Here is a 27,861-nt window from a genome sequence, read left to right as displayed (position 1 = left end):
AAACTGACAGAATCTTGGTCTCAAAACCTCGCTCTAACATTTGCTAACTGTGGTTGTGAGCAAGTCATCTATCTACACTCCCTAAGCCTTAGTTTCCTCATCTGTAAAACTAGCATAATAACATTTGCACTACTAACTTCATAGGCCTATTGTGAACAAAATGGTTTGTAAACTTTCAAGTTCTATGTGAATATGAATCGTCATTATTGTTATTCAAAGGAAGAATTCCTTCCACGATGAAGATCGTTGATAAAGGGTCATCCATCTTTTGTTGGAAGAAGTGATAAGGAAATTCACTACCACTGACGTATTATAGGGTGACCTTTGGTGCTGAAGGCGCCACTATATGATTTCATCTTTCATTCATCCATGTGCCTTTAGTTTAAATGAATCATGTTGAATGGAGGCTAAACCTCTGTTTTTTACTTTCTCCTGGTTTCATTTTTTCCCTGCATATTCTGTGTTGCTTCCTGCCCTTCATCAGGAAGCTATAAAGTTCTCAATGCTCAATAATATTACATTAAATAACTGTTGTTGCAAGTAAAACAATCATTGATCCGCCTGGAAAGAACCTTAGAGAGCCTCCAGTTCAAACCTCCCAGAGAATCGTGGAACACAAAATTATAGACCTGGGAGGGCCCAAGCAGCCAAAACAGCAGATCAGTGAACATTTCAATGTATCTGCTCTGCGCCAGGGGCTGTGCTAAGGTTCTGGGGCAAAGTTAAAGCAACAACATCAGTTAGAATTGATATAAATAATAATGTCAGAGGGGAGAAGGGGGCATATGTGAGAAATGTTGTGATGGAGGGGTGACAGAGAGTAAGAGGTAGAGGATGACACCTAGGTGTTAAGACTAGGGGATTCAGAGGACGTGGTTCCTTTGACAGGAAGAGGAAAGTTCAGAAGAGGAGAGGGTTTGTAGAGAAAGATAATGAGGTCAGTTTTGGACATGTTGAGATTAATAAGTCTATGGGATGTCCAGTTCAAGATGTCTAATAGTTGGAGATGTGGAACTGGAGGTCAGAAAAGATGTAAAGGTTAGATGACTAAACTTGAGAATCATCTGCATCGAAATTATAGTTGAAATCATGGGAGCTGATGAGATTACCAAGTGAAACAGTATAGAAGGAGAGGAGAAGAAGGCCCAGGACAGAGCCCTGTGGGACACCCATGGTTGTACTCTAGATGAAGATCCAACAAAGCGGACTGAGAGGGAGTAGTCAGATAGGTAGGAGGAGAATCAGAAGAGAGCTGTGTCATGAAAACCTGGTGAGAAGAGAGTATCAAGAAGAGGGTGAAGGACAGTGTCAAGAGGGATGAGGACTGAGGAGAGGCCGTTAGATTTGGAGAAAAGAGAGCACTTTCAGTTGAATGGTGAGGTTAAAAGCCAGGGTACCTCAGAGGTCATCATTTAGTTCAATTACTCCATTTTAGAGATGAGAAAATAGATGCCCAGAGAGATTGTGACCTGCTCAAGGTCTTTCACCCATTTTCTTTTTCCTGAATGGATAGTTTAACCAGTCTCTTTAGAACAATCCCAGATCCCACTGAGGAAACCCTGTTACCTTCACAGTATCTTTTGGGAGCAGGAGTATCTAGAATACCTTTTCCTCTGTGGGAGTCTCTGTTCCATTTGGACCTTGCAGAAGACATCCTCGTGGCAGTGGTGAGTGCTTGTGGCAAACACTCATCTTATATGTTTCATTTAATGTTAGTAACCAGAGGGTCATTAAACAGAACTATCTCTTTGCTTGCATTTATTAAGAAATCTTATAAGGCTGTTACATATGCAGAAGAGATTTGTGAAAGGAAAGCCTCGAAGGCTATGTGTTCTGCTCTACCAAGGGAGGTGCTTTTTTTGAAGTCAGGGAATGACATACATGGTAGAATTGCTTGGTCAGTTGTGGATCTGTTAAGATGGGATATGCTGTAGGAAATCATTTGTGAAAGTCTACCTATTCTCTTCATATTTCAATCAAGGATACCCTTGATACCATGTGGTTTATTCTTATAAAGACATTATTTAAGGGGGTGAGGTGGGGTTGATCAGGGACATTTAATCAACTTGATAAGGTCCCCACTTGACTTCATTATAGGATGTGAGCCTTTGTTTGAAGGCATTTGGGATGGGGCACCTTTCCATGGAGCACATGGTCATTCCCACAATCATCTTGTTGAGAAGTCACAGAGAACCTGATTGATTTACAGTGGCTAGGGCTGCCCCACAAATAATTGTCTGGCTAGGACTTGGGAGGGTGGACACCAGTCATGAGAGACATTCCTGTCTATTGTGGTTTAAAAACATGTTGACCATTCCACCCTCCTTTGGATTTTCTGTTGACCTTTATTTGTGTAGCTACATACAGGACACAGTAGAGAAGATCTGCATTCTAGGGATGAGGAGAACTTGGGCATGATCTCTCTCCACAATCTGATAATGACTTCCCACCTGAAGCACCTGGGAGTTTAAATGAACTAGCCCATTTGACCTGAGGGGAGAGAGCCTGAGAATGGGTTTTCTCAGCCCTAGAAATGGCAGCAGACTGATAGATTTCCAGTGGAAGTACATGGAAATATAGACATATGCTTGCCACCTCAGCCCAAGAGGAGAGTATATCCACAGTTCTCCTGAACTTTAAATTACTGTGTAGATCAGGGGTGAATTTTTAGTTTCTCAGCAACATCATCCTATACTTTAACCTGTCTACAGAGAAGAGAGATTTCCTGAGCAGCTTTGGCCATGGGGTGGGGTTGTCTTGTGAGTGACCCCAAGTTCTGTAGTTTTGAAGGTAGAGAATTTGGCCTCTAGGAAGAGAAGAGGATTTCATGATGCATCTCATATCTTGGAGAAAGAAGGTCACCAACTAGGCCCCTTGGCTACAGGAGCCACAAAAAGAGGACCTATGACTTGGAAAAAAACAAGGGACCTGAGTTTTGCCACCATGACCACTACCACCTCCTTCTTCCTTCTCCCAATATTAAAGGGCATTTTTACTTTTGCCTTATTGTCCTCAAAATATATTCTAGCTGCAGCTCATATCTAGGTTTCCCCAAATATGCCTAATAGGGTCCCCTATCCACATACAAGAATTCAATGTGACAATTTGTGTGTCAGGTGTGGGGAAGTCTTTATTCGACCCCATGGGAAATGCAGAAGATGCAAAAAATTCAAAAGAGTAGCCAACTGTCTTTTGGAGATATCCAATTAGTGGTTCCAAAGACTTGGAGTCTCTCAGATTCATGACCTTAACTCCCCACTCGACCTTTCATTTCCATTCAGTTACCAAATCTTGTCATTTCTACCTTCACGGTATCTCTTACATCCCAACCCTTCTCTCTTCTCAGCCACCACTTTAATTTGGTCCCTCTCAACTCTTACCCAGATTAATCTTCTAATTCATCTCCTTGCCCTGAGTCTCTTCCCATTTTGGTCTATCCACCCAGCTAACACAGGGATTTTTCTGAAGCACAGGTCTGACCACATCCATAAACTCTGGCAGCACCCTACTGCCTCTAGGAACTTATGTAAAACCCTTCCCAACCTGGCCTCAACCTATCTCTCTAGCTTCATTTTACACTGGTTTCCCCAACCTTGCACTGCTCTACATCCCAGCACAATGACCGTTCCTCCTCCCCCATGGCACTCACAGCGCACCTTTGCCCAGCTGTCCTCCATGTCCTTCTCACCTCCACCTCAGAATGTCTATTCTCCTTCCAGACACAGGTCAAGGCTTCCCTTCTACGTAAAACCTTTCCCGGTCCTCTCAATTGTCAGTATCTTCCCTTGCTGACCACTTTGTATTTGGTGACCCTATTTATTTGTGTATATTCTTCCATGCACTTGTATCCTGTTAGAGTGGAAGCTCCAAGAGAATAAGGATTACTTCATTCTTTGTCTTAGTTTGCCTAGCACCTACAGTTCCTGGCACATAGTAGGCACTTAATAAATGCTTGCTGATTGATTAATTGATTGATTGAAGGACCCCACAAATAGATACAGAAAATACATCCAACACTCAAAGCACATACAGAAAACACAGAAAGCACTTACATAGCCCCTAAATTCCTCTTGAAAGGCAGTCATATTTGGATGTTGTTGACCAGCCAACACCCGTTCCCATCAGACTTACACAGTCAGAATCCCTATAATTGCAAGGATTGTAATAGTGACGATTGGAGAGATGTGCTCTGGCAACACCCAAGTCTCTTGCTTCCCTCCTAGTCCTAGGTGTCCCCTGTCCTTTAACTTTGGGGGGTCAAAATGGGTAGGTAAGTGATCTTTCTCTAAGAAGAACACTGCATCAAAAAATCCCTTTCTCCCTCTGAAAAGGAGAAATCTCTCCCTTGAATCTCTAGACTCTTGAATTTGGGAATGCCAGAACCTGGAAACACCCAGAGCTCAGCCTCCAAGGCTCAAGAAATGTACCTCCTCTGCCTGAAAGCCTGGACTCAAGGATCACACTGCCTAGTAAATAAAAATTCTCCCTCCTCCACATAGGACATTGGGGTCCCACAATTTCCCTTTCCAGACTGAATGAGCACTCCTATGTCTGCTTCTACCATCGACTTCTGCAGGACATCTATCAGCTGGTGCTATCTCTAACCCTGGGAAAGTTCACTCTCGGGAGCTCTAGTCTCTAATGGATGCTCAGAAATCCATGGGAGAGCATACAAAGGCTCTCTGTGTTTCTGCAGGAAAATTTTTTATTTCTTTTTTTTAAATTTATTTTTAGTTTTCAACATTAACTTTTATAGGATTTTGAGTTCCAAATTTTTTCTCCTTCCCTTCTCTCTCCCCTCCCCAAGACAACATGCAATCTAATACAGGCTATACATTTACAACCATATTAAACATACTTTCACATTAGTCATGTTGTGAAAGAAGAATCTGAACAAAAGAGAAAAACCATGAAAAAACAAGAGAAAATATTATGCTTTGATCTACATTCAGACTCCTTAGTTCTTTCTTTGGATGTGGATAACATTTTCCATCATGAATCTTTTGGAATTGTCTTAGATCATTATATTGCTGAGAATAACCAAGTGTGTCAAAAATGGCATTCTGCAGGAAATTTATCATTGCCCTGGATGGTGCCATCTCTCGGACAGGGAAGGTCTACCCTTCTAGTCTCACACGCCAAATGGACGCCCTTAAGTCAGCCCTTGTCAGATACCTGAGGGAGGTGGCGGTGTGTAGGCTTTCCACTGCTGCCATTTCTCTATCTTCTCAACAGAAAAGAGGCAAAGCAAAGAAGAAATCCAAATGAAGTCAAGCTGGTCTGTTGGCTTTCTTTTGCAATACCAGTGGAGAGTGGTGGTTTTTCTGATAAAAGTCTGTCCTCTTGAGTTCCAATCATTTTACTATCTTGGAAGCAATCCCAGCCACTCACAACCAATCAGGATTTCTCTATTCCTCTCAACAAGGTATCTGAAGGCATGTCCATACTGCTTGGGGAAATGTCTCTGAGATTCCTCCAGATACCCATATCCAGTATAATTGGATCAAATCAAATTAATTGGGGATTCTCCTGATCAACCTGCATCTTGGGCCATCACCAGTCATGTTGACTTTTATTCTTCCACTGAATTTCCATGACTCAGGAAGAGTGAGGCTGATGACTATGCAATTCTGCCTCACTCAAATCCAATTTACAAACAAGTCAAAACATTACCCTTGATGTCTTTGGTCCTCTTTGAAAATGAAGGATGAACAAGAAAGATGATAGGGATATGGTTCAGAGGTAATGACAGTCTTGATTGCCTTTTTTTTATGTTAGATCAGGCATGATTTCCCCCCCTTTCTGTTGATTTATTTTTGTGGATACATTATAAAGTCATGGTACTCCAATATTTTCAAGGTTGTGTCACTTCCAGCATGGATTTCCTTGGTGTGTACTTGGTCTGGTTCTGTCTGTCTTCCCAACTTTGTGGAGACCTGGCTTGGCCACATTTCCTGAAAGTGTTGCTTAGGAGATCAGGATGCTGTAGAGGACTGCCTGTGTATTTGGGCAGAAATTCCCATTGTCTTCATCCTCAACCCTGTCCTCAGGTAGTTTTGACCTTACCTTAGGACTATTGAAGGGAGCTGGCCTTGGTTCCCAAACTTCTTCTTCCAACTTTTGGATTTATTGGGAGTACAAGCAGGGAGAGTCAGGGAGGCAGAGATCAGGGATGAATGTTATTACACAGGAGGTTGCTAATGGCCCCAGGGACTTGTCACAAACTAAGACAGAGCATACATGAGCCATGCTGTGAAATCTTTTTGGGCTGGAGACTCAAGCTCATGACCCTCATTTCTTCTCTCCCCTTTCCCTTTTGCTTATAAGAGGAAAAATATATGTGCTTTGGGTTTGGGTTATGCAAGATGGTCTAACCTGGTTTCTTAAGAAATCTGCTTACTCTTTTGTGTTTAACACTTTATTTTCTGTAGCTGGTAAATGCGATAAAGAGCTAAGTGCTAAAGTATGTGTATGATTAGGACATATTTTAAACTGATTTATCAGAGCAAGATTTCTAGCTGGGGACTTGGAGATAAAGACAAGAGTTATTGATTTGTAGTCCATTACAGACTCAGGGCATACTTATCCCAGCTCACATAAACTAGTTACATTGCTTAGAACAAGACTGAACCCCTTCAGGATTCTAGAGGTATCCCTGATGGATTGTGGTATCTTTCTAAATGCCATTGGCTTCAGCCCCCTTTCTGGGGTCTTCTCAATATCAATTGCTACTGATTATCACTTCAGTATCATTTAATCAATTAGTTCTTACAAAGGGAACTTTACTAACAAAATACAGCAAAAACAGAAGTAAAAATATTTCCACTCAGTACTTGGGGGCACAATTTTCCCCTCGACCACCTTGGTGCCTGGGGGTAGTGGGCTCAAACTTAAAACCTTTGCTACAAAACATTTGCCCCCACCGAGTTCACTTCCAAACATGGCATAGCCAATGAATGAGTCACTTTCTCCTGGCTGCCTTTGATCCACTGCTGTGCTGGACCAGGCAGGTCATTGAGGGCTTTTTGTACCTCACTGGGCTCAGCTGCTCATAAACTGTAGCATGGACTGCAGTCACTGGACCTCTAGGTGGCTCATTCTTCCTGCTTTAGAAGCTCACAAGTTCACAGCCTAGTCTGTTCCATCTCCAAGACTCCCTTACCTAAGGCAGGAAAGAAAAGACACAACAGGGCCCCAAACAACAAGACCATATACTCCTGGCTTCAGCTCAAGCCTCCTGGAGACAGTAAGCTGCTGGTGCCCCTCTATCTCCCCACCCAGAGGCTTACAGCAGCCCTTGCCTCCTCATTTGAATACAGCCAGGCCAGGAAGAGAGCACAGAGACTCTTACTGCTGCCTTTTGAATACACACCCAGCTCCAGTCCATCAGCCAATCAAAAGTTCATCTGTAAATCAGGGATCATAACAGCACCTACCTCTCAGGGTTGTTGTGAGGATCAAATGAGATAATAGTTGTAAAGTGCTTAGCCCAGTGCCTGGCACATAGTAGGTCATAAAAGCCAGAGATTTTTATTTCTCTCTCTTGTGAAAGAAGTGAACTGGCTTACTGAAGGAGGGGAGACAGGCCCTTAATCTTCTTGGGGCAATTGGGTTTGAAAGAAAATCACTTTTTCCTCTGAGGGGAGGGGGCTGAGCTGTTCTTACTGTTGTTCAATTATTTCAGTCACGTCCAATCCTTTGTGACCCTTTTCGGGTTTCTTGGCAGAGATGCTAGAATGGTTTGCCATTTCCTTCTCCAGCTCATTTTACAAATGTGGAACTGAGACACACAAGGTGAAGTGACTTGTCCAGGGCCACACAGCTAACATCTAGGTCAGATTTTAACTCCTTTGAGCCCAAGTAGAATAAAAGTGCCTGACTGCTCTGCCTGCTTAATCTCCAGACCAACATAGAAGCACCACAGTTGCATGTGTCTGCCTCACTGCTATTTCTGCTGCCTTTTTGAGAACTAAGGTGTTACAAACTAAAGTTTTCTATGACTAACGGAGAAAATGAGCCATCTTAGAAAAGTGATCTGATCTGTTCATCTTATCTATTTGTCGTCTTTTGGCCAGTTTCGCACATGAATATTATTGGAATGATGTAACTAGTTTGTGTTGCACATTCAGGTTTGCTATAGATAGTTTAAATTTTAATGGAACTAGGGGGAGTCAAAATGTTTGTAGTTAGCAATATACAACTATTGGACTAAAAAAGAAGCCTTTTTGTTTAATCTTAGCCTAAGTTTAGCCAGGGCTTTTCAAATGGAAATTGAGAGTGAGTAGGATTGTATGGGTAGCCTGACCTATCAGCCATGCTTCTAGACTGAAGAATATCCCAACCTTCCATTTGGGCATGTCAAGAGGGTGTCCTTAGGTTTGGAGGGAGTGGTTTTTACCATCCTCTCTCTTGGTCAGAGCCTCATGTGGGGTTTTTGTGTCTGGTTCTGAGCGTCTCATTGTAGGAAGGACAACAATAGACTAGAGGAAACTTCAGTAGAAGGGGACCAGGATGGTGAGACCAGAGGATGAATTTGAGTAGCTGGGGCTATTTGACCTGAAGGAGAGAAGACTGAGTGAGAACAAAAATGGTATATTAGAGCTGCCATGGGAGAGAAGGGTTAGATTTGTGCTGTGTGGTCCCAGGAGGCAGGCAATCAACATGGGAGTGATGGGTGAAAATGGCAGGAAGGTTCTTTTTTAGCTCCAAAAGGAGACAGTGTGGTGGAGTGGATTTCAAGAACAGACTTTAAAGAATCTGGGTTCAAATCCTGCCATCAATGCTTATTTGCCTGTGTGACCTTGAGCAAGTCATTTAACATTCCTGAGTCTCAGTTTCCTCAACTGTAAAATGAGAGAGTTGGACTAGATGGCTTCTGAGACCCCTTCTAGCTCTAGACCTATGACCCTATAAAAATTCTTAACTGAAAGACAATAGAATGGACTGCTCCAGGAGCTAGTGATTTCACCATCACTGGATGTATTCAAGCAGTGTATGTGGTAGATGGAATTTGCAGAGGCCTGGAATTAGACTATATGATCTCTAAAGCTCCTTCCAATTTTGAAATTCTAGTATTCTATAGAGAACAACCTCTTCATAATTTTTTGTTAGTGTTGTGTTGGCAGTCCTAGTAGAAGAACAAGCGAATTGCCAACACAAAAGAGATTTGCAGGTTCTACGTTCCCGGGGATGACTGAGTTACCACTTGTGTACAACAGAATCTTATCTTTGTGTTTCTCAGGGTATCAGCGCCAGCTGACTTACAAGCGCCAAGATGGCTCATACAGTGCTTTTGGGGAGAGGGATGCTTCAGGGAGCATGTGGTAAGTCATTGTCATTGTCATCACAGAATTGGGAGGCAGTATAGGGTAGTGTATCTCACATCCATACGTCTTATTAAAAGTCTGCAAAGTGGTTCATCATAACTCTATAAGTATTATTCCCCATTTTATAGCTGAGGAAACTGAAGCAGTACTTCTCAATAAAGATTTGGTCACACAGCTGGGTTGGAATTGGAACCCAGAAGTTCAGGAGATAGACTGCCAGTCTAGCACCACATCATGCAATATTAATAGTGGAGAACTTGAATTATCCAAGCTTCTGTTGGAACTCTGTCTGCCAGACCCAGAATGATTAGGTTAACAAAGCTGTAATGGTCATATTCTCCTTTAAAAGGTAAAGGAACCAAATACATGGAAATCATATTCTGGATCTGATTCTCACTGACAGGGAGAAACTGATTGCTTGGAGTAGAAATGATGAAAACTTTGAGGGAAGTGATTACTCCCTTCCTAGAGTCTGATAGAGAGAGGTGAGCCAGCCTTGGGTTCATAGAGGTCCACCCCAGATTTGGGGAGAGCAGACTTCACGGAGTTCAGAGGAAAAGTAGGTGGGATCTCGTGGACTAAAACTGCAGAGGAAGTCAGCCTAGGAAGACTGGGAAGTTCCCAAGAAGGAAATTCTGCAGATACAAAGGAAAAGGATTTTAATGAGGAATAAAAAGGGAAATTGTATGAAGAGACCAGTGTGGATGCATGGGGAACTCACCAACTAACAGATTTTTTTTAAAATCTGGGTATAGACGCTGAAAACAAGGGCAGGTAACAAAGAACATAAAAACATAGTCTTGTAAAACTATTGTCATTCATGTGACGAGGTGCAGAGAGCTGGTGACTTCCTTATCTCCTGCTTCATGTTGGCTGATTCTCTATGGGTCTTTTAATTCTTCCCCTTAGGTTTCCAAGGCTAAACCTAGGGGACTGGAATTTCTTAGGACTGTTGCCCTGGAACCCCCACCAGTGTGTTTCCCACTCAGACACAAGACCTAGTTGTGCGACCCTGGTGAAGTCACTTAACTTCTCTTTGCCTCAGTTTCCTCAAATGTAAAATGGAGATAATAATAGTATCTGCCAAAAAAGCGTTATTGTGGGGATTAAGTAAAAAGTGTTTAGCACAGTGCCTGGCACATTGTAAGTATGTAAATGCTTATGCCCTTCCCTTCCTTGATTATCAGTCAATAGCCTCAGTTATCTTTTACTAAGCAGGTACACCAAAAAAACAGCCAATACAAAAACACTCCTCCCCTTCCCCTGAAGACATAAGGTCCTTGAAGAGAGGGAGATTCTAGCTTAAAGTAGTGAGAGACGTGTGTGGACAAGAGTAAATTCATAAGGCCAAGTTATAAGAAGTTCTTTTAGTTTTCTTTAGATGTAATGCTCTATTTGGCTCCAAGGGTTGGTGCCTCTGTTGAGTCTGCAACCAACACTTCTTTGTGTCATGCCATTCTTGGATGGTTGCTTTGGAGGGGGTAAAGGAAATAGGACATGGAGAGAGAGGGAGAAAAAGGAGGGGGGAAAGAATGAGAAGAGAGGGCAAAGAGACAGATACTAACTCTTCCTTTCAAGTTACCCCTCTCAGAGGCTTGTCTCAAGCTCCTCTGCCCCTAGACTAACCCACCACTGGACCAGCTATTGCTCAGTTTCCCCACCTAAGTAGCTTGCTCAGTTAGCCAATTACTGCTCCCCTTTTGACCCAACTAAAGAATTTTCACCTGATAAAGGAATCACAGGGTTTGGTCAATCTTGTTTACTCATTGAAAAACAACTTATGTCTGTTGATTGGAGGTAAAAGTGTTGAATGCCCTCCATTATACTCAGAAAGACTGGAGGATAGCAAGGACAGTCAGAGGGCTTTATTTTATTTTTTTAAAAACCATATTGGGAAAAGAGGATCAAATAAGGGGGGAGTGGTGCCATATTAACTGCCAGCAGAGAGAAGTCAGAGCTTCTCAGCTCTTGGTTGCTTGGGGTTTTTTGGGTTTTTTTGTCGAGCTAAAGGACCTTTGCATTAGAAGTAATCAAATAGACATGGCTAAGAGGAGTGGATATCCCTGACAAACCAGGAAGTAGGGTGATAGTCCATAGCTGTCCTTACTCATTTCAAGCTGCCAGGTCCAGATGAGCCATATCCTCAAAACCTGATGGATATGGGTTCCATATCACTGTCAGTGATAGATGAAGGACTGTGGATGATGATGGAGATACTGCAGGAGCCAGTGAGGGCAAGTCCGGATATTCAAAAAAAGGATAAGATACAAAAAGAGAGACCAGTGAGTTTGACTTCAATTCCTAGGAATATTCCAGAACAGATTGTTAAGTCACTGGTCAATGAACAAAGATCAGTCAATGGAAGTTACAAAAACAACAATTTAATCTTGATGTCAGGAAACATTTTCTGACCATGAGAGCCATCCAGAAGCTGAACAGGCCTCCTAGAGCAATGGGTGCTCATCCTGCTTAGAGGGCGTTGAGCGTGAGCCCTGGTCAGGTATCTCCTAGTGGGGCTTCCTTTCAGATGCACCTGCTACAAGAGGGCTACTCAGGTCCCTTCCAGTTCTCAGATTCCAGGATCCTGTTGTTCTGTGAAGTGATAATTGCTTGGTTGGTTGTTGTCCTTCATTCTCAAAGAGGCCCTAAATGGCATCACTACATTGGGATCAAGATACAGTGTGTCTGACTGAGGCTGATCAGATCTATATGAGTTCAGAAGGCTCTACCACAGCTCTGGCACCAAGTCTATACGAACATTTGGAGTGGAGAAAGCTCTAAATTTGCACATCTCATGTTTCTTTTAAGCTACTGAAGTGATAATTACAGAAAGCCAGTGTGGATTCATCAAAAATAGGTCATGCATAACTAACTTTATTTCTTTTTTGTAAAGAGGATTATTAAACATTTTAGTGAGGCATTTAATAAAGTATCTAATCGTATTCTTTTGGGAAAGTTGGGGAGAGTCGGACTAGAGGGTAATGCAATTAGATGACTTCTGAACTGGTTGAATAACTAGACTTGGAGTATCAGTCACTCATATGCCAAGCACTGTGACAGGTTCTGTATGTAGCAAAAAAAAAAAAAAGTGAAACCATCTCTGCCCTCAAGGACCTTACTGTCTTCCACTTGTGGAGAAAGTTGGAGTGAAAAGAAACTTAAGGCAGGGAAACCAATTAGGAGATCCAAGCCAGTAGTGTGAGTGAAGAGAAGGGGATGGATGCAAGAGCCATTGTAAGGATAGAAGTAACAAGACTCAACAACTACTGGTTAGACAAGTAGGATAAGAGTGAGGAGTCCAAGATAACACCAAAGCAGGGAAGTTGAGTGCCTAGAGCCGTGGTACTCTCGTGATCATTAATGATGCAATGTCAGCGTAGGTAAAGGTCTTTAGCAGAGTGCCCCAGGAATCTGTACTTGACCCTGTGCTGTTTAACATTTTTATCAGTGACTTGGTTAAAGGCATAGGTTCTAGGCCAATCAGATTTGCAGTTGCCACAAAGTTGGGAGGATGCTAACACACTGGACAACGAGAGCTCTAACCTAACTCGGTTACTAGTTATATGACACTGGGCAGTCAGTTAACTTCTCTTAGCCTCAGTTTCCTCATCTGTAAAATAAGAGGGTTGGACTTGGTAACTTCCAAGGTCCCTTCTAGCTCTAAATGTATGATTCTGTGATCCCAAGTGTTGTCCTGTGGAAAGATTGCATTTGCTTTGTTTGGCCCCAGAAGACAGATCCAGAAACAGTGAAAATTGCAAAAAAGCAAAGTTAGGCTGGAAGTCAGAAAATAACATCCTAATTTGTTGTTTCAGTCGTGGCTGACTCTTTGTCACCCCTTGAGATTATTTCCATTTTAAATATGAGGAAATTGAGGCCCAGGCAGGTTAAAAAGACAGCCTAATATCCCAGGAAGTCAGTAGCACAGCCTGGCCTGAAATTCAGGATTGCTGATGTTTGGGCCAGTGGCCTAAAGAGCTCAGGAAGTCTTTGTGTATTTAGAGGTGCATGTTAGATTTGGGGATGTTGCCATGTTTACATACCAATTCTTTTCCACCTCTGTGGAAACAAACATTCAGGGCCAGAATTAGCCCATGACTACGTCTTCTCAGTACAATATAGTCTATTCTCCCTGCTGGCTACATTTAACCTGCAGTACCCATTAGGCCAAGGATTGTTGACACACAATCAAAGAATCTCAGATTTAGAAAAGTCACACTCAGGTGTGACCCATACCTGGGTAGGAGGCCCCTCTATGACAAATAGTTATTTGACCTCTGCTTGGAGGCCCCTGGTAACTGGTAACTCACTGCTTTATGAGATGACTCATTTTACTTTTGGAAAGCTCAAAGTGTTAACTAGTTTTTCTTGATGTTGATCTGGAATCTGCCTTTGTAACTTTCTCCCGTGGCTCCAATACCTATGTTCTAGGCCCAGGGAGAGCAAGTATATACCTCTCATACATAACAACTTTCAAGTACTTGAAGACAGCTGACCCGGCCCATTTTCCTCTACTCCAGGTCACTTGAGTTGCCACATCAGCAAAAGCTGTTTTCCATTTCCATTGAGAAGGGACATAATTAAAACTGCAGCAGAAGGCTCTGGGATTGATGCAGCAAAAGCACATCATGATATCGAGAGGGGGAGAGAGAGACTAGAAGTCCACAATCTTTCAGAAGTGGTGTGCCCCGTACTTGTGGAATGTTACTGGGAGTGGTGCTGGTGGCTGAATGTTGAGGCTCGAAAAGGTTCCCAGAGGGCTAGAGGTTGGGGTGGAGGTCATTAACTATTCAAAGGGGTTGACACCAACTCCGGTGATGCAGAGATTAGCAGGCCATTGAACCATATGAGTTCAAGAAACTGGCATCATGGCAGGTAATTTTGGGCAGTGGCAGTGAGGGGGGAAAATGCAAAAATTGAAGGGCATTTTTATGGTGACTTCAGTGTCCACTTTGAACATAAGCTCACTGTAGGTCAGTGCATCTGGTGACTTTCCACAGGGCTGGAGTGTGGGAGTGTGAGAGGAAAGAATGAAAAGTCAGGGATTTTTAATAGGGTGAACTATAGGGACTTACACTGTGAGTGGGCATCTTTCCAGTGTGCAATCTACATGTCCCTAGAGTGCCATGGAAAGCATGCTTTCCTTGAGCAGATCCTGGCTCTGTGGTTTAATAGTAATTGTATGACCTTAACAAGATACTTAGAATCCCTGGGCCTCTGTTTCCCCCTGTGTAAAATAGGAACAATAATGAGAATGCTTTACCTGCCTCATAGGGTTGTGGTGAGAACATACCCTCTGAACCATGAAGGGCCATAGAATAATCATAGAAATGGTACTAATTTATATTTCTGTGTGGCTTTTACAAAGCACTTTCTTCACAGTGATGTGGATCATACAAGTTATCATTAGCCCTATTTTTTAGTGACAAAATTGAGGCTCAGAGAGACGGTCGTGTAGGTCAGAGAGATCAGGAGGCTCTCCCTAAACACCAATGCCTTCCTTCTTTTGATCATCTCCAATTTATGCTATATGTAGCTTGTCCACACGTGACTATTAGCATATCGTCTCCCCCATTAACCTGTGAGTTCCTTTCTCAGCACAGTGCCTAGCACAGAGTAGACATTTAATAAATATAGGTTGCAGGCAATATCAGAGGAGAGAAGGGAGGGTTTTTGAGAGATATTGCAAAAGCAAAATGAATGGACTTTTGCAACAGATTGGATATGGGGGTGAGATATAATAAGGGGTTCAGGATGACTTCTAGGTTGCAAGCCTGGGGAACGGGGAGGATGGTGTTGCCTTTGACTGTAATAAGGAATTTAAAAGAAGGGGAGTTGAGGGGAAAATAATGAGTTATGTTTTAGACATGTTGAATGTAAAGTGTCTGTTGGACACCCAATTCAAGCCATCAGAAAGCCAATTGGAGATGCGAGATTAGAGGTGAGCCACAGGTCTGGGCAGGATGGGGAGTTTCAAGAGTCATCGACATAGAGATGGTGATTAAATTCCTGGGGGCTGATGGAATCACCATGTGACAGAATAGAGAGAGAAAAGAGAGTCCAGGACTGAGCCCCGAGGGGCACCTGTGGTTAGAGGGTATGATCTGGAGGAGGATCAAGCAAAGGAGACAGAGGAGGAGTGGTCAGAGATGTAGGAGGAGAACCAAGGGAGTGCAGTGTCTTGAAAACCTAGAGAGAAGTGAGTAATCAACATTGCCAAAGGCTGCAGAAAGATCAAGGAGAATGAAGACTGAGAAAAGGCCTTTGGATCTGGCAACTAAGAGATCATTACTAACTGTGGAGAGAGCTGTTTCAATGGAATGAGGAGTCTGGAAGCTAGGTTACAGAGGGCTGAGAAGGGAAGGAGAAGAGAGAAAGTGGAGGCACCCACCTATTGTAGATAGCCTTTTCTAGGAGTTTGGCCACAAAGGGCAGAAGAGACATAGGACAGTGATAGCGGGGTTGGAGTTTTAAAGATAGGGGATACCGGGATATGTTTGTAGAAAGCAGGGAAGGAGCCCAGGAAAGTGGGGATGGCAGGAGGGGCAGTGTGTTGGAGGAGATGCCCTCACTTAATAGTCTGATTGCCAATCAAGGCTTTTAATCTAGCTCATTATTGTCGTTAGGCTTCTTAAAGATACTGGACTCTTGTCTTCTTGCCCAAAATTTGGCAAATCAAGATATTGCTCATGCCCTATAACTTGGACCCAGCTTCATGACCCCTACTCCCTTGTGCAGCCTTGTAAAATCATAGAACCTCTGGGGTGGAAGAAATCCCAGAGATCACCCAATGCAACCCCCAATCAAGCATGAATCCCCTAAATGCTATTAATTACCTGTATTATCTCAACCCTGTGAGGTAAGTAGCCAGGGTTATTCCCATTTTACAGATGAGGCAACTGAGTCTCATAGAATATGAGTTCCTCTAGGAATCATGACAAGATTCAAAATGTGCAGGAGAAGATGGACATAGTAGTATAAATCACATCTAATCCTCCTTGCCACATGCGAGTGAGTAATTGCTTGACCAACCAAAGCCAAATGAACATTTGGCTCCAGTCTACACATACTCCTCAAGGCCAAATGCTCCATTAATAGGAGGCCCATCTGTTCTGCTCAGGGTGGGATTTGACGCCTCCACACTTGGTGGAGCCCCTTAACAGCCGAGGCCTTGGGCCTTGTTTTTCCCCCACTGTTGCTTAGTTTTTCAGTTGTGCTATTTTCTCTGAGTCAGAATTCATTTTGGAGGGAACTTACTTTTATGACATGGCTACATCCCTTTTTGATATAATGAACTTTCCTTGTGATTGAAGATCTGGCACTGCTCAATCCCTAGATATGAAATCTTGTGATATACAATTACTTAACACTTAAAAAATGCTTTGCCAGGCAGGGTGCTTCCCACCCTCCTCTCCTCGGGGGATGGATAAACCCGATAAGTCAACAGCAGAAAACAGGCCAGAGCTCTCCCTTGCTGCAAAGAGGCTCCATTTCCTTGGTTTGTGACTTCAGTATCTTGACATCGAGAGACTAGAGATCAGGAGATGTAAGGACATTTCTTTCTGTGGTTGAACACAGTTAATTAGTTTTCTGAAGGTTTTTTTTTTTTAGATGAACAAAGTTTTTTTAAGTAGCTCAATTTTTTCTGTTTTAGCCCTTTGATTTTATTTAAAAATTTTTTTCATATGATCTGTTTTGATATATCCCAACAGACACCCAACAGATTCTCACTACAAAATACATCCCCTGGAAAAAAAGTTAGGAAAAAACCACCTAACGGCAAATACACATTTTAACAAGGAGCATTTACTAAATAATGACTGTGTACTGAGTCCAGGACTCTATCCTGAGGAAAATATCACATTTAGATAAGACACAGCCCCAGTTCTCATCAGCAGTCCAGTTGGGGATAAGACACCCACACAGTTGGCTGGAATACACAATATTACATGATAAATGCAGTCGAGAGCCACAGAACACCATGTGGGCTGGGAGAGGGAAGGTCACTGGCACTGGAAGGGCTGAATTTTTGTTCCCCACATATTAAATTGGAGAGAAATTACTTCACATGATATTTCTCTTTCCTATACGGCACAATGTGCACACATGCACACACATAGAAAGCTGGCTACATGGTGTTATGGGACAGAGGAGCCAAAGGACCTGGGTTTGAATCCCAGCCAGCTTTAACTGACGAGCCATGAGCAAGTGACTCTATCATACTGTGTTTTAGTTTCCAGATCAGTAAAATGGACATAATTATCCCTGTACCCTCTCTCTCACAGGATTATTGTAAGAAGAGCACTTTGTAAACTTTCAGTTGGATAGAAGTGTATTATTATGAAAGTCAAACCTTTCATAGTGATAGTGATAATGATAAAAGAAACGACTAGCATTTCTGTAGCATTTAAAGGTTTACAAAGCGTTTTATATATATTGTCTCATTTTATGCTCATGACAACGCAGGGAGATAGGCACTCTTATCATCCCCATTTTATAGATGAGGAAACTGAGGCGAAAAGAGGTTCAGGGACTTGCCCACAGTCATCGTGAGATCTGAGTTGAGATCTTCCTGACTCTAGTTCTAGTATCCTGATCTCTGCTCTAGCTAGCTACCTCAGCAAAAGAAAAGGGAGTCCATGAGGGACAGGGAAACGTGACAATCTGCAGGTCCCCCCAATAAATTCTTTGTTTAATGATGCCAAAGATCCCCAAGGGATTTTCCAGAGGAAACAACTGTAGTCCTGGAACCTGAGCCAAACTCCCCAAGACCCAACTGAGAAACCTTGGGAACAATGAGACTATATTATCTCCAGAATGTGTGTGTGTGTGTGTGTGTGTGTGTGTGTGTGTGATTCTCACATGAATGAACTGTAAAAAAAAATGAATTGTAAAAGTTTATTTTTTAAAAGGTCTATAATATCTGTAAATGGAAGATTTTCCTTGTAAGTAAAGGACAAACCATCCCTTGAGGGGCATCCGGGTATAATGGAAAGAGAGCTGAAGGAGGCCTGGCCCTGCCACAATTTATGGGTGACCATGGTCAAGTCATTTTCTGTCCTTGACTTTCTGTTTTCTCATCTGGAAAACGAAGGGGCTGATTCTCTAAGAGTCTTTTTGGCCCTGATATTCTGTGTTCTTTTTTCTGTGATCCTTCTCAGCTCTGATATTCTATGTTTATGTTCTTAGAACTCATGCACTTCTGACATTCTGATTCTATGAGTTAGACAAGCTCTTGAGACATTGTCTAGTTCAACCATCCCTACTTCATCCATCATAGGAATTCCTTCAACATTCCCGGCAGATCCATCTAGCCTTGTTGTCTTTTGAAAACTCATAGTATACTGAGTGTTTTCTCTGCTAGGCCTTCTCTTTTCTCTCTACCATCTTTCTTTTGGTTACCTCATTAACTCCCATTGGTTTAATTATCATCTCCATGCAAATAACTCCTGGCCCTATAGATCCAGTCCTAGCAACACCGGCTATTTATTGGATATTCCAAACTGGATGCCTCATAGTCATCTCAAGCTCAACCTATCCATAATTCATCTTAATTTTCTCCCTTCTCAAGCCCTCTTCCAAATTTCCCTATTTCTGTTGAGGGATCCACCATCCTTGTAGTCACCAAGGTTCAAAACCTGCTTTTTTATTTGAAATCATCCCATATATCTATTCAGTTGCCAAATCTTGTTATTTCTATCTCCATGAATCCACTCTCTACTCCCTTGGCTACCATTCTCAGCTCAGGCCTTTATCACTTCTGGCCTGGACTCGTCAGTAGCCTGCCCTGTAGCTCAGTGACCTTTTTCTATTCCTTACAGACCACACTTTCTCTTTTGTCTTTGTGTCTTTGTACTGCTTGTTCCACTTCTTTGGAATCTCTGTCCATCTCTCAGAAACCCTGATTTCCTTCAAGGCTAAATTCAAGCACAACCTGAGTCCTTTCCTGATACCCTCTGCTGCTAATGCGCCCCCCCCCCCCCAATGACCTTAAGTGTCCTTTGGATGTGTCTACACATGAGCATTCTAGATTGAAAACTTCTGGAAGACAAGGATTATTTCAAATTTTGTTTCATATCCCTAGTGCCTGGCACATAATAGGCACCAAACGCATGATTTTCAGTTGGTTATTTGAAGGGTCTCCCCTCCCTCTCCAATCCATCCAGGGCCAAAAGGATTTTCCTAAAGTGGAGGCTGACCATTTCACTCCCCTGTGCAATTACCTAGTGGCTCTCTACAGCCTCTGTTCTGTTTTAAATCCCTTTGTCATCTGGTCTCAATCCTCCTTGGTAAACTTATCACTTATCATTCCCCTTCCCACACTCCACAGTTCTGCTATTCTTGACACATGAAGCTCCATATCCAATCTTTGTCTTCGAACTGACTCTCCCATGGTTATAACACATTCCTACCGTAGTCTACCTTTTTAGAATCCCTTTTTTCCTTCAAAACTCTGTTCAAATGGCACTTTCTACATAGGTCCTTTCCTGATCCTTCTAGCTACTAGTTTTTTCCCTTACATTTACCTTGTATTTATCATACCTACATATATGTGTCTGTATGTAGATGTGTGTAACACCAGAGCTTTTAAAAAGGGAATATTTACTTCAAAAGTACAACCACAAATATACAAACTTATGCCCCACCACATGGAAAGGAGAAGACAGATTAAGTTCACAGTTTAGTTCCACTGCTATTGCACAAGGTCCCAATACCCCTACCCCCAGCCCCTAGGCTTGAATCCTAGGTACCCTGTCTCCTCAGGGCTTCCATGCCAGGCTAGCTGGCTGCACCATCCTGTCTTCAATCCTGGCTTCAGGGGTCCATATCTTGAACCACCAGGTCTCATGGGGATCACTTCTGGCACCTGAACCCAAGAGTAACAAACAACACAGAACAGAAACAAGCACCCCCAGGCCCATTTCTTGGAGCTGGGATAAAAGAAGGGGACCAAGGGAAGCACTTGCCTCCACCTCTCACCCGTTCTGTTCATGGTGATCTCTCTGGGCTCAGCAGATGAGAGCTACTAAAGAGAAAAAAGCTGAAATGATGGCAGAAGAGAGAGGGAGAGTTTCAGCTTTGCCAATTTTAAAGATGCAGGTAGCCAATCAAAGGCAGCTATCCCCGCCACGTGGTAGGGGGACACAGAGGGCTCTCTGTTAAATAGAACAGGGCATGCTCTCAAGGCCCCGAAGGACGCCCCCACACCCAGAGAAGGCCAGCCTACACCTGCATAAATCATCACGTGCACAACCCCTTCCAGGGGATGGGCCGTAAGCTCTTGGAAGGCAGGAGTTATGGGTTTTTGTTTTGTTTTTGTATCCCTAGAACATATAGTAGGCATTTGATAAATGTTGGTTGATTATTTGGTTCTCTGTGGGCACCTGTATTGAATCATCTGCATTTGATGTGCTTTAGGCTAACAGCTTTTGTCCTGAAGTCCTTTGCCCAGTCACGGGGGTTTATTTTCATTGATCCTAAGGAGCTGGTGTCTGCCAAGGACTGGATCATTCAGCATCAGAAGGAAGATGGCTCCTTTCCTGCTATGGGAAGAATATTGAACAAAGACATCCAGGTAAGCAGCAGAGCACTCTGAAGTCAGCGAGTCAAATCAGCAAGCATTTATTAAGCACCATGACAACCCTCTGATGTAGGTAGTCAAGGGCGTTGTCCTCATGTTGGGATGAAAACTGTTGTTAAGTGACTTGCCCAGGGCCTAAAGTCCCTTCCAACTCTGACAATCTGAGACTCTTTGACTGTTCTTGGGAATATTAGTGGCAAATCCAAGCCCTTCCTTCGATATCCCCTGAAACTGTGATGCCAAAGTTGGTGGTACTATGAGCCTCAAATGAGATAATGGATGGACAGCACTTTGCAGACCTTAAAGCACTGTGATCATCATCATCGTCCTCAAGTCATCAGGCCCACAGGCTGGTGCTGACTTCTTTTCCTGGTGCAGTCTTCTCCTGCCCTCCTGTTAGGTCACACAGGGGCATGCTAGTCAGTGTTTAATAACCAGACTGCGGGAGCACTGTGTGCATTCATACTTTTTAGTTTAGCCTGCATTAAGTTTTCTTAAGTTTAGACAAGCAACCATACACTAAAGCAATCCCTAATTTGTAGAAACTGCCCATTTCTGAGGCACGTATGTTCTAACTGAAAATCTAAGCATTAACTTGGGCCAATTAGGGCTGGCTCTAATGCACCCCCAGTTGGGAATCTCCCTACTAGTCAGATGACTAGTGGGGTGCTAAGTAAGGCTAAGTAAAGTTTTAGAAAGGAATTGGGAAATGTTCTTGGGCACCAGCCAACCCAGTCATAGCAGCAAAGGGTGAGAGAGGGACGTGGTCCCAGCACCTTCCCTGCAGTCAAAGCCCCTATCCCTTTCGCTCCAGTCTGACAGATGGGCCAAGGGACCAGTGCTGAACTAGAACTGAAACACACACACACACACACACACACACACACACACACACTCGTGCACACATATACACAAAGAAACAGACAAATACAAGCATGTTAAGACCCACAATCACACAGATACACATTAACACATACAGATATATGTAGGCATACCCAGAACAACAAATTCTTTCGCTAGAGGGAAGGGACTGATATAACCCGCGCCTTGAATGTGAGCAGTACTTAATACCCTTTGAATGCTTTCGTTGAGATACACAAAGGCAGCTCGCACTAACTGCATTTGATAGTGAACTGGAGGAGTCCTTCCTCACTCACTTTTACTTGTGCGACTCTAGACAAGTCACAACCTCTGTCTGCCTCAGTTTCCCCAGTCTGTAAGATGGGGGTAATAGCACTTATGTCAGAGGGTCATTGCGAGGATCAAATGAGGTTATATCTCTAAATTGCATGTAACAAGAAAACACACCTTAAAATGCTATGGAAATGCCAGCTATTGCTACGTGATAAATATACTCATTCAGACATGCAGAGCGGCAGACACAGGGCAGGGCAACGACTGTGCCTCTCACCTGGACTCATTTACATCGTGTGTTGTTTCCTAGGGGGGGATCCATGGGAAGATCTCTCTGACTGCCTATGTGGTGGCTGCTCTGCTGGAGACGGGCATAACTTCTGAGGTAAGGGACAAGGAGGGACTGCATCTTTGGGGGGGAGGCGGAGACAGACAGACACAGAGACAGAGTGGAAGAGATAGAGGAGGGAAAGAACAACACAGAGGAGACAGAAACAGGGAGAATATGTGTGAGTATATGTTTATGGTGCAGAGATGGGGATCAGGGTGGGAAAGGCAGGTGGTAACTGCTACTCTTGGATATACAATCTGGATTCATCCGTGCTCAGCCCCCAAACACAGTGGTTTCATCTGTCCATGCATGCAGTGGACTGTGCTGAAGGCATAGGGGCCAAGGCCAGGGGAGTTGTGTAGTCATGGATACCTGTATTGTTAGCTGTATACCTGTCTGGTCATCAAGTAGAGAAGAGAGCCCCTAGGAAACAGATCCTGGGGGAGGGGGCCCTTTGCCCATAATAGGAAAGGGAATGAGCTTGTATATAGCACTTACTCTGTGCCCAACACTGTGCTCACCAATATTATCTCATTTAATCCTCTCTACAACCCTGGGAAGGAGGTGGTCTTTGTATTCCCATTTTACAGTTGAGGAAGTGGAGGCAAACAGAATTAATTGACTTGTCCAGGGTCACACAGTTAGGCAGTGTCTGCGATTAGATTTGAACTCATATCTTCCTGACTCCAGGTCTAGTACTGCTCTGCTACTTTGTGGAGATGCTCATGTTCTCTTTTGACAAGAACAGTTGAATAATCCATTGGATTTTGAGAGCCTATAGAGAACGGTGAAACACAAGCACAGGGTTGAGTCAGAAGACCCAGGTGGTTCTGCTTCAGGTTGCTGGAGGTACAGCGGATGGAACCCTGAGCCTGAAGACTAGGAGGGCTGACTTCAAATCCAGCCTCAGACACTGACTAGCTGTGTGACCCTGGGCAAGTCACTTAATCCTATTTGTCTCCGTTTCCTCAACTGTAAAACGGGGATACTAATAACATCTACTTCCCAGGGTTGTGGTGAGGATCAAATGAGATATTTGTAAAGTGCTTTGCAAACCTTGAAGTGCTATATAATTGTTTGCTATTATTATAAATACCAGCTATTATTATTACCTATCATTTATTATGTTATTATTAGTGGTAGTAGGTTCTTTTCCCTCTCTTGGCTTCATTTTCTTCCTCTCCAAAATGCCGAGGTTCTGCTCGATGACCTCTAATCCTTGTTATGACCTCTCTGAAATTCTCTGGGACATGGTTGGGAAGTGAGCAGCGCTGTAAGTGAGAAAGGTCCGGAGGTTCAGACAAGGCCTGTTCTGTCACTTACATCCTGTGAGACAGTAAGCAAGTCACTTCATCTTTCCGCATGGGTCAAACAAGAGCCTTGGGCTGGATGACTTGTGAGGTCTCCTCCCCTCGGTTTGCGATCCTCCACTGCTATAGCCCTCAGCCTCTTCACCTTTGAAATGAGGATAAATCCTTATGCTGCTTGTTAGGAAGTTGTTATGAGAAAAATACTTGATAAGCCTTAAGTTGAAATAAAAGGGTCATTTATCATGGCCATCATTTTTATTATTATTATTCAGAGTAAAGGAGCTGGAAAGGTGCCATTTTAATCAAGGGCTTTGACTAGAGGGGCCACCAAAATGGCACAGGGGTACAAAATGACATTCTCTGCTAGGAAGGGACTCATAGGAACTAAGGCTGTAACAAGTTGGAAGAGGGAAGACTACATGTTGTGGTCCTCAAATATCTTTAGGGTGGTTGTAGTTAAGTGGGATTAAATTAGTTCTGAAAGATTTGGACTAAAGACATGTTAAATTTGACATGAAAGTAGGACATCTGGATTGTGATTAGGAAGCACCGATCATGGACTGGAGCTCAGGAGAAAGGTCGAGGCTGGGGCTGCAGATTTGGGATTAGTGGCCTCTGTTCAGTACTTGCTGTTTGTCCTGTATAGAGCTTGCTTTAGACATGTTTATTTGCAAGTTGTCTCCCCCGTTAGATTGTAAGTTCCTGGAGAGGAGAGAGCCTCTGTTTGTATCCCTGGTGCTTAGCACAGTGCTTGGCATATAGGGGGTGCTTAATAAATGTTTATTGATTGATTAATAGAGGTCAGAGTTGAAATTGTGGGAGTGGATATGGGAATGGAGAGAGAGGAGAAGGGAAGAAAGATAGGGAAATCCCCGCAATTAGGAGAGAAAGAAAAGAGGCCAGAAGTAAAATAAAACCTCAGTGCTCTGGTGGCATGAAAGTCAGAGACTTTCCTGTGCTTCCAAGTCAGAATAATGTCCTCAAAGGCATGAACCTGAGTTCTAACCCAGGAGATCAGTTGTTATGATCTTTGCTTCTCTTTGCCCTCCTAGAGTCAAAAGGGAAGCCTATTGATGAGGAGATGTCAGTGTTTTTCCATTTGTGAATATCTGAAATAGGAATATGTATGTATGGATACACCCATGTATATGAGTAAGGGTCTATCTGTGCCTGTATGTATGAATGAATTCCCATGTGTGTGTGCGTGTGTCTATTCACGTCCGCACATGAGTATTTGTGTGTATCTATCTTTGTTAATATTTGGTTTTCTATCTGTGTGTTTTTCAGTTTCATTTATTCATTTATTAATCACTTGTATACTATGTCCTCTTCCAACATAGTATCTTCTATGGACATATTGTGTTTGAAAGATGTAAGAGCAGAAATAGTTTTGTTCAACAACCCTCTGGTCCTTAACATGAAGCAAGGAATAAAAGAGATGTGTGCTCACCAAAGGTATTTGCTACTGTCATGATGAATGTTCAGCGTTTGGTCTGGATGGAAGACGAATGCCCTACAGACAGTGAGGTCCTCCTGCTTGGGAATGGCGTGCCAATTTCACCAAGCCCCAGGACACTGATGAGCCCAGGGTGTGCTATAAGTAAGTGTATTAAAGAATCTCCTAAATGAAAGGGAGAGACTTGGAGCCAGCCTTTCGGAATCACAAAAAAAAAAAAAATGTTTGTCCTGAGTCATCACACAGGATAAACAAATGGCAGGAGAATGCCTGTTGTTCAGATGAATGTACACTGGATGGCTGACCCATTAGCTGGATGACCCTACCACTTATCTTAGACAGACACTACAGATGGCCCAGAAGTGAGGAGGAGGAGAAGATCCAGTAGGATTGCCTTGGGGAAATGGTGTAGTGCTTTGAATAACCCCCAAACTATCCCATAACAAAAACTCTCCTTTTTAACATCAACATTCTTCTGGTAATGCTGGACAGCTGGGAACCATAGACTGTCACTGTCTCTAAAGTCATCCCGAGGGCAGCCTGCATGCTACGCAGTTGTCCACGCAATATCAGAAGACCCAAAGGAAGCTTCCAGTACTTTTAGGTGGACCTCCTAGAAAATACTGGACCAGACAGTGTGCAGACCCATTGCAGTCTGCACCACTAGAGAACATATTCACATCAAAAAATCATTTGTATGTGAAAGTATCCAAGTGTACAGTGCATCATTGAAGTATCTGTGCAACTGACTAGCCTTTCTATAGCACTTGAAGGTCTGCAAACCACTTTATATATGTTATTTCATTTAATCCCCACAACAACCCATTTTTCAGATAAGGAACTGAGACTGAGAGAGATGAAGTGAACATTTACCCATGGTCAACAACTAGTAAATACCTGAAGCAAGATTGGAACTCAGGTCTTCATGACTCCAAGTCTGGACCTCCATGCTGCCTACATATGGGATAGGGATAATGGTTCGCATCAGAACCCAGGCTGCATTATTCGTATCGTTGAAGAGAGATGAGGACAGACAAGATGAGGTCCCTTCCAACTCAGAGATAACTGTAGTTCAAGGCTCCCCAGGGAACAAATGAAGTTTTAATATCTCCAGATACAACATACATTCAGGAACAGCCCAATGATCCTATGAGCCCTTTGTCTGGACTTGGAAAACAGCCACCCCTGCAGCCCTAGGTGTGGGTACCCAAGATTATTTGCACTTAATTTTAAAAAATAAGTGGTCTCCTGATGACTGCCTCATTCCTTTGAATACCAGCTCATACAACAGACCATGGCAGGGACTCTGGATGGACATGGGCTGATTAAAAAGATCAGATTCACAAAAAAAAAATTTTAGTAAAAATTTGAAGCATATGCAGTAAAGTGCAGACGTATTCATTTATGTCCTTAACACTGAAGAACATAAATACAAAGGTGAAATAAGACACAGTATTTGCCCTCAAGGAACTTAGAGATATGTTCCCCAAATTACTCTGATGTAGCTGGATCTATGATAAATACATTAAAAGAAGTACAAGTTTTTTGGAGGGTGGGGTGGGGGAGTGGGTAGGGAAGTATCAGAAAGTTGGAGGAGGGAGCTGATGAGCTAAAACTGGAAAGGAAAGAAAGGGGCTCGACAACTGGATACTGTAAGAGAATTAGAGGATATTTAGAGCATCAGATTGGGGGCAGCTAGGTGGCACCATGGATAGAGACCTGAGCCTGAGGTCAGGAAGACACATCTTCCTGAATTTAAATGGGGCCTCAGACACTAGCTGGGTGACCCTGAGCAAGTTACTTCACCCTTTTTGACTCAGTTTCCTCATCTGTAAAATGAGCTAGAGAAGGAAATGGCAAAATACTCCAGGAAAACCTGAAATGGGGTCACAAAGAGTTGGACATGCCTGAAAAAAGACTGAATGACAAGAGAATCAGATTACCTCAGAGTTAGAAGGAACTTCAGAGGTCTTCGAGTCTAACTGCAGCTTATGAATTCCAGCCATATCCCTGACAAAGGGTGTTCAACTCGTAAGACCTCTTGTGACAAGAAGCACCTCATCTCCAAGACAACTCAGTGCTGGCGTAAGGATCCTAATAAGTTTGCTGTGCTTTCTGAGCCCACAAAGAGGAAGTGAGATGCCATCCTAGGCATGGGGGATGACAGGACATTCAGTATCTTTGTATGTCAACAGGTCCTCTGCCCTGCCCTCCACACACCGCATCTAGAGTTTGAGATTCAGTTTGGGTGCCATCTTTCAGAAAGGAGAGACAAGCTAGAGCGGGTCCAGAGGAGACTGGCCTGCCTCTGTGGGGTGAGAGGACTTAAAACCAGGTAATATGAGTATCCTCTGGAGCTGGAATTGTTTAGCCTGGAGGAGACCATTCGCTCATGATCACTTGTATAAACATCTAAAGAGTTTTCGTGTGGAAGAGAGAATCAGTCAATTGCATGTAGCTGCTGACAGCAGAATTAGGATTACTGGGGGGACGGGAAGGTAGATGAGCAGATTGTGACTTAGTACAGAGAAGAAAGAACTCCTTCATCCAGCCAGTTCAAAGGTGGATTGAGCTAGCTGCCTTTGGAGGTAGTAAGCAGCTGGGATGAGGGAAGGCATTCAGTGACATGTTGGTTGGAGGGCTGGGCTGGATGCCTTCTGAGGTGCTAGGCCACTCTGTGGTCCTGGGATTCTGGGAGAAGAGGGCTGGATGCTGAAGAGGCT

General features: G+C 43.3%; 1 protein-coding gene across 2 annotated transcripts in view; it reads left to right on the top strand.

Annotated features, from left to right (window-relative positions):
* Positions 1 to 27,861, top strand: part of CPAMD8 (C3 and PZP like alpha-2-macroglobulin domain containing 8) — a 150,925-nt gene that overhangs the window by 81,214 nt on the left and 41,850 nt on the right. For both annotated transcript variants that reach the window (XM_072601274.1, XM_072601272.1), the window contains exons 27-29: positions 9,242 to 9,323; positions 20,745 to 20,901; positions 22,352 to 22,426. In XM_072601274.1, coding sequence (XP_072457375.1) covers positions 9,242 to 9,323; positions 20,745 to 20,901; positions 22,352 to 22,426 — 314 coding nt within the window. The remainder of the gene's footprint in view (positions 1 to 9,241; positions 9,324 to 20,744; positions 20,902 to 22,351; positions 22,427 to 27,861) is intronic.

Source organism: Notamacropus eugenii, chromosome 4, assembly GCF_028372415.1.
Source record: "Notamacropus eugenii isolate mMacEug1 chromosome 4, mMacEug1.pri_v2, whole genome shotgun sequence".
NCBI classification, from domain to species: Eukaryota; Metazoa; Chordata; class Mammalia; order Diprotodontia; family Macropodidae; genus Notamacropus; species Notamacropus eugenii.
This window is presented reverse-complemented; position numbering and strand designations above follow the sequence as displayed.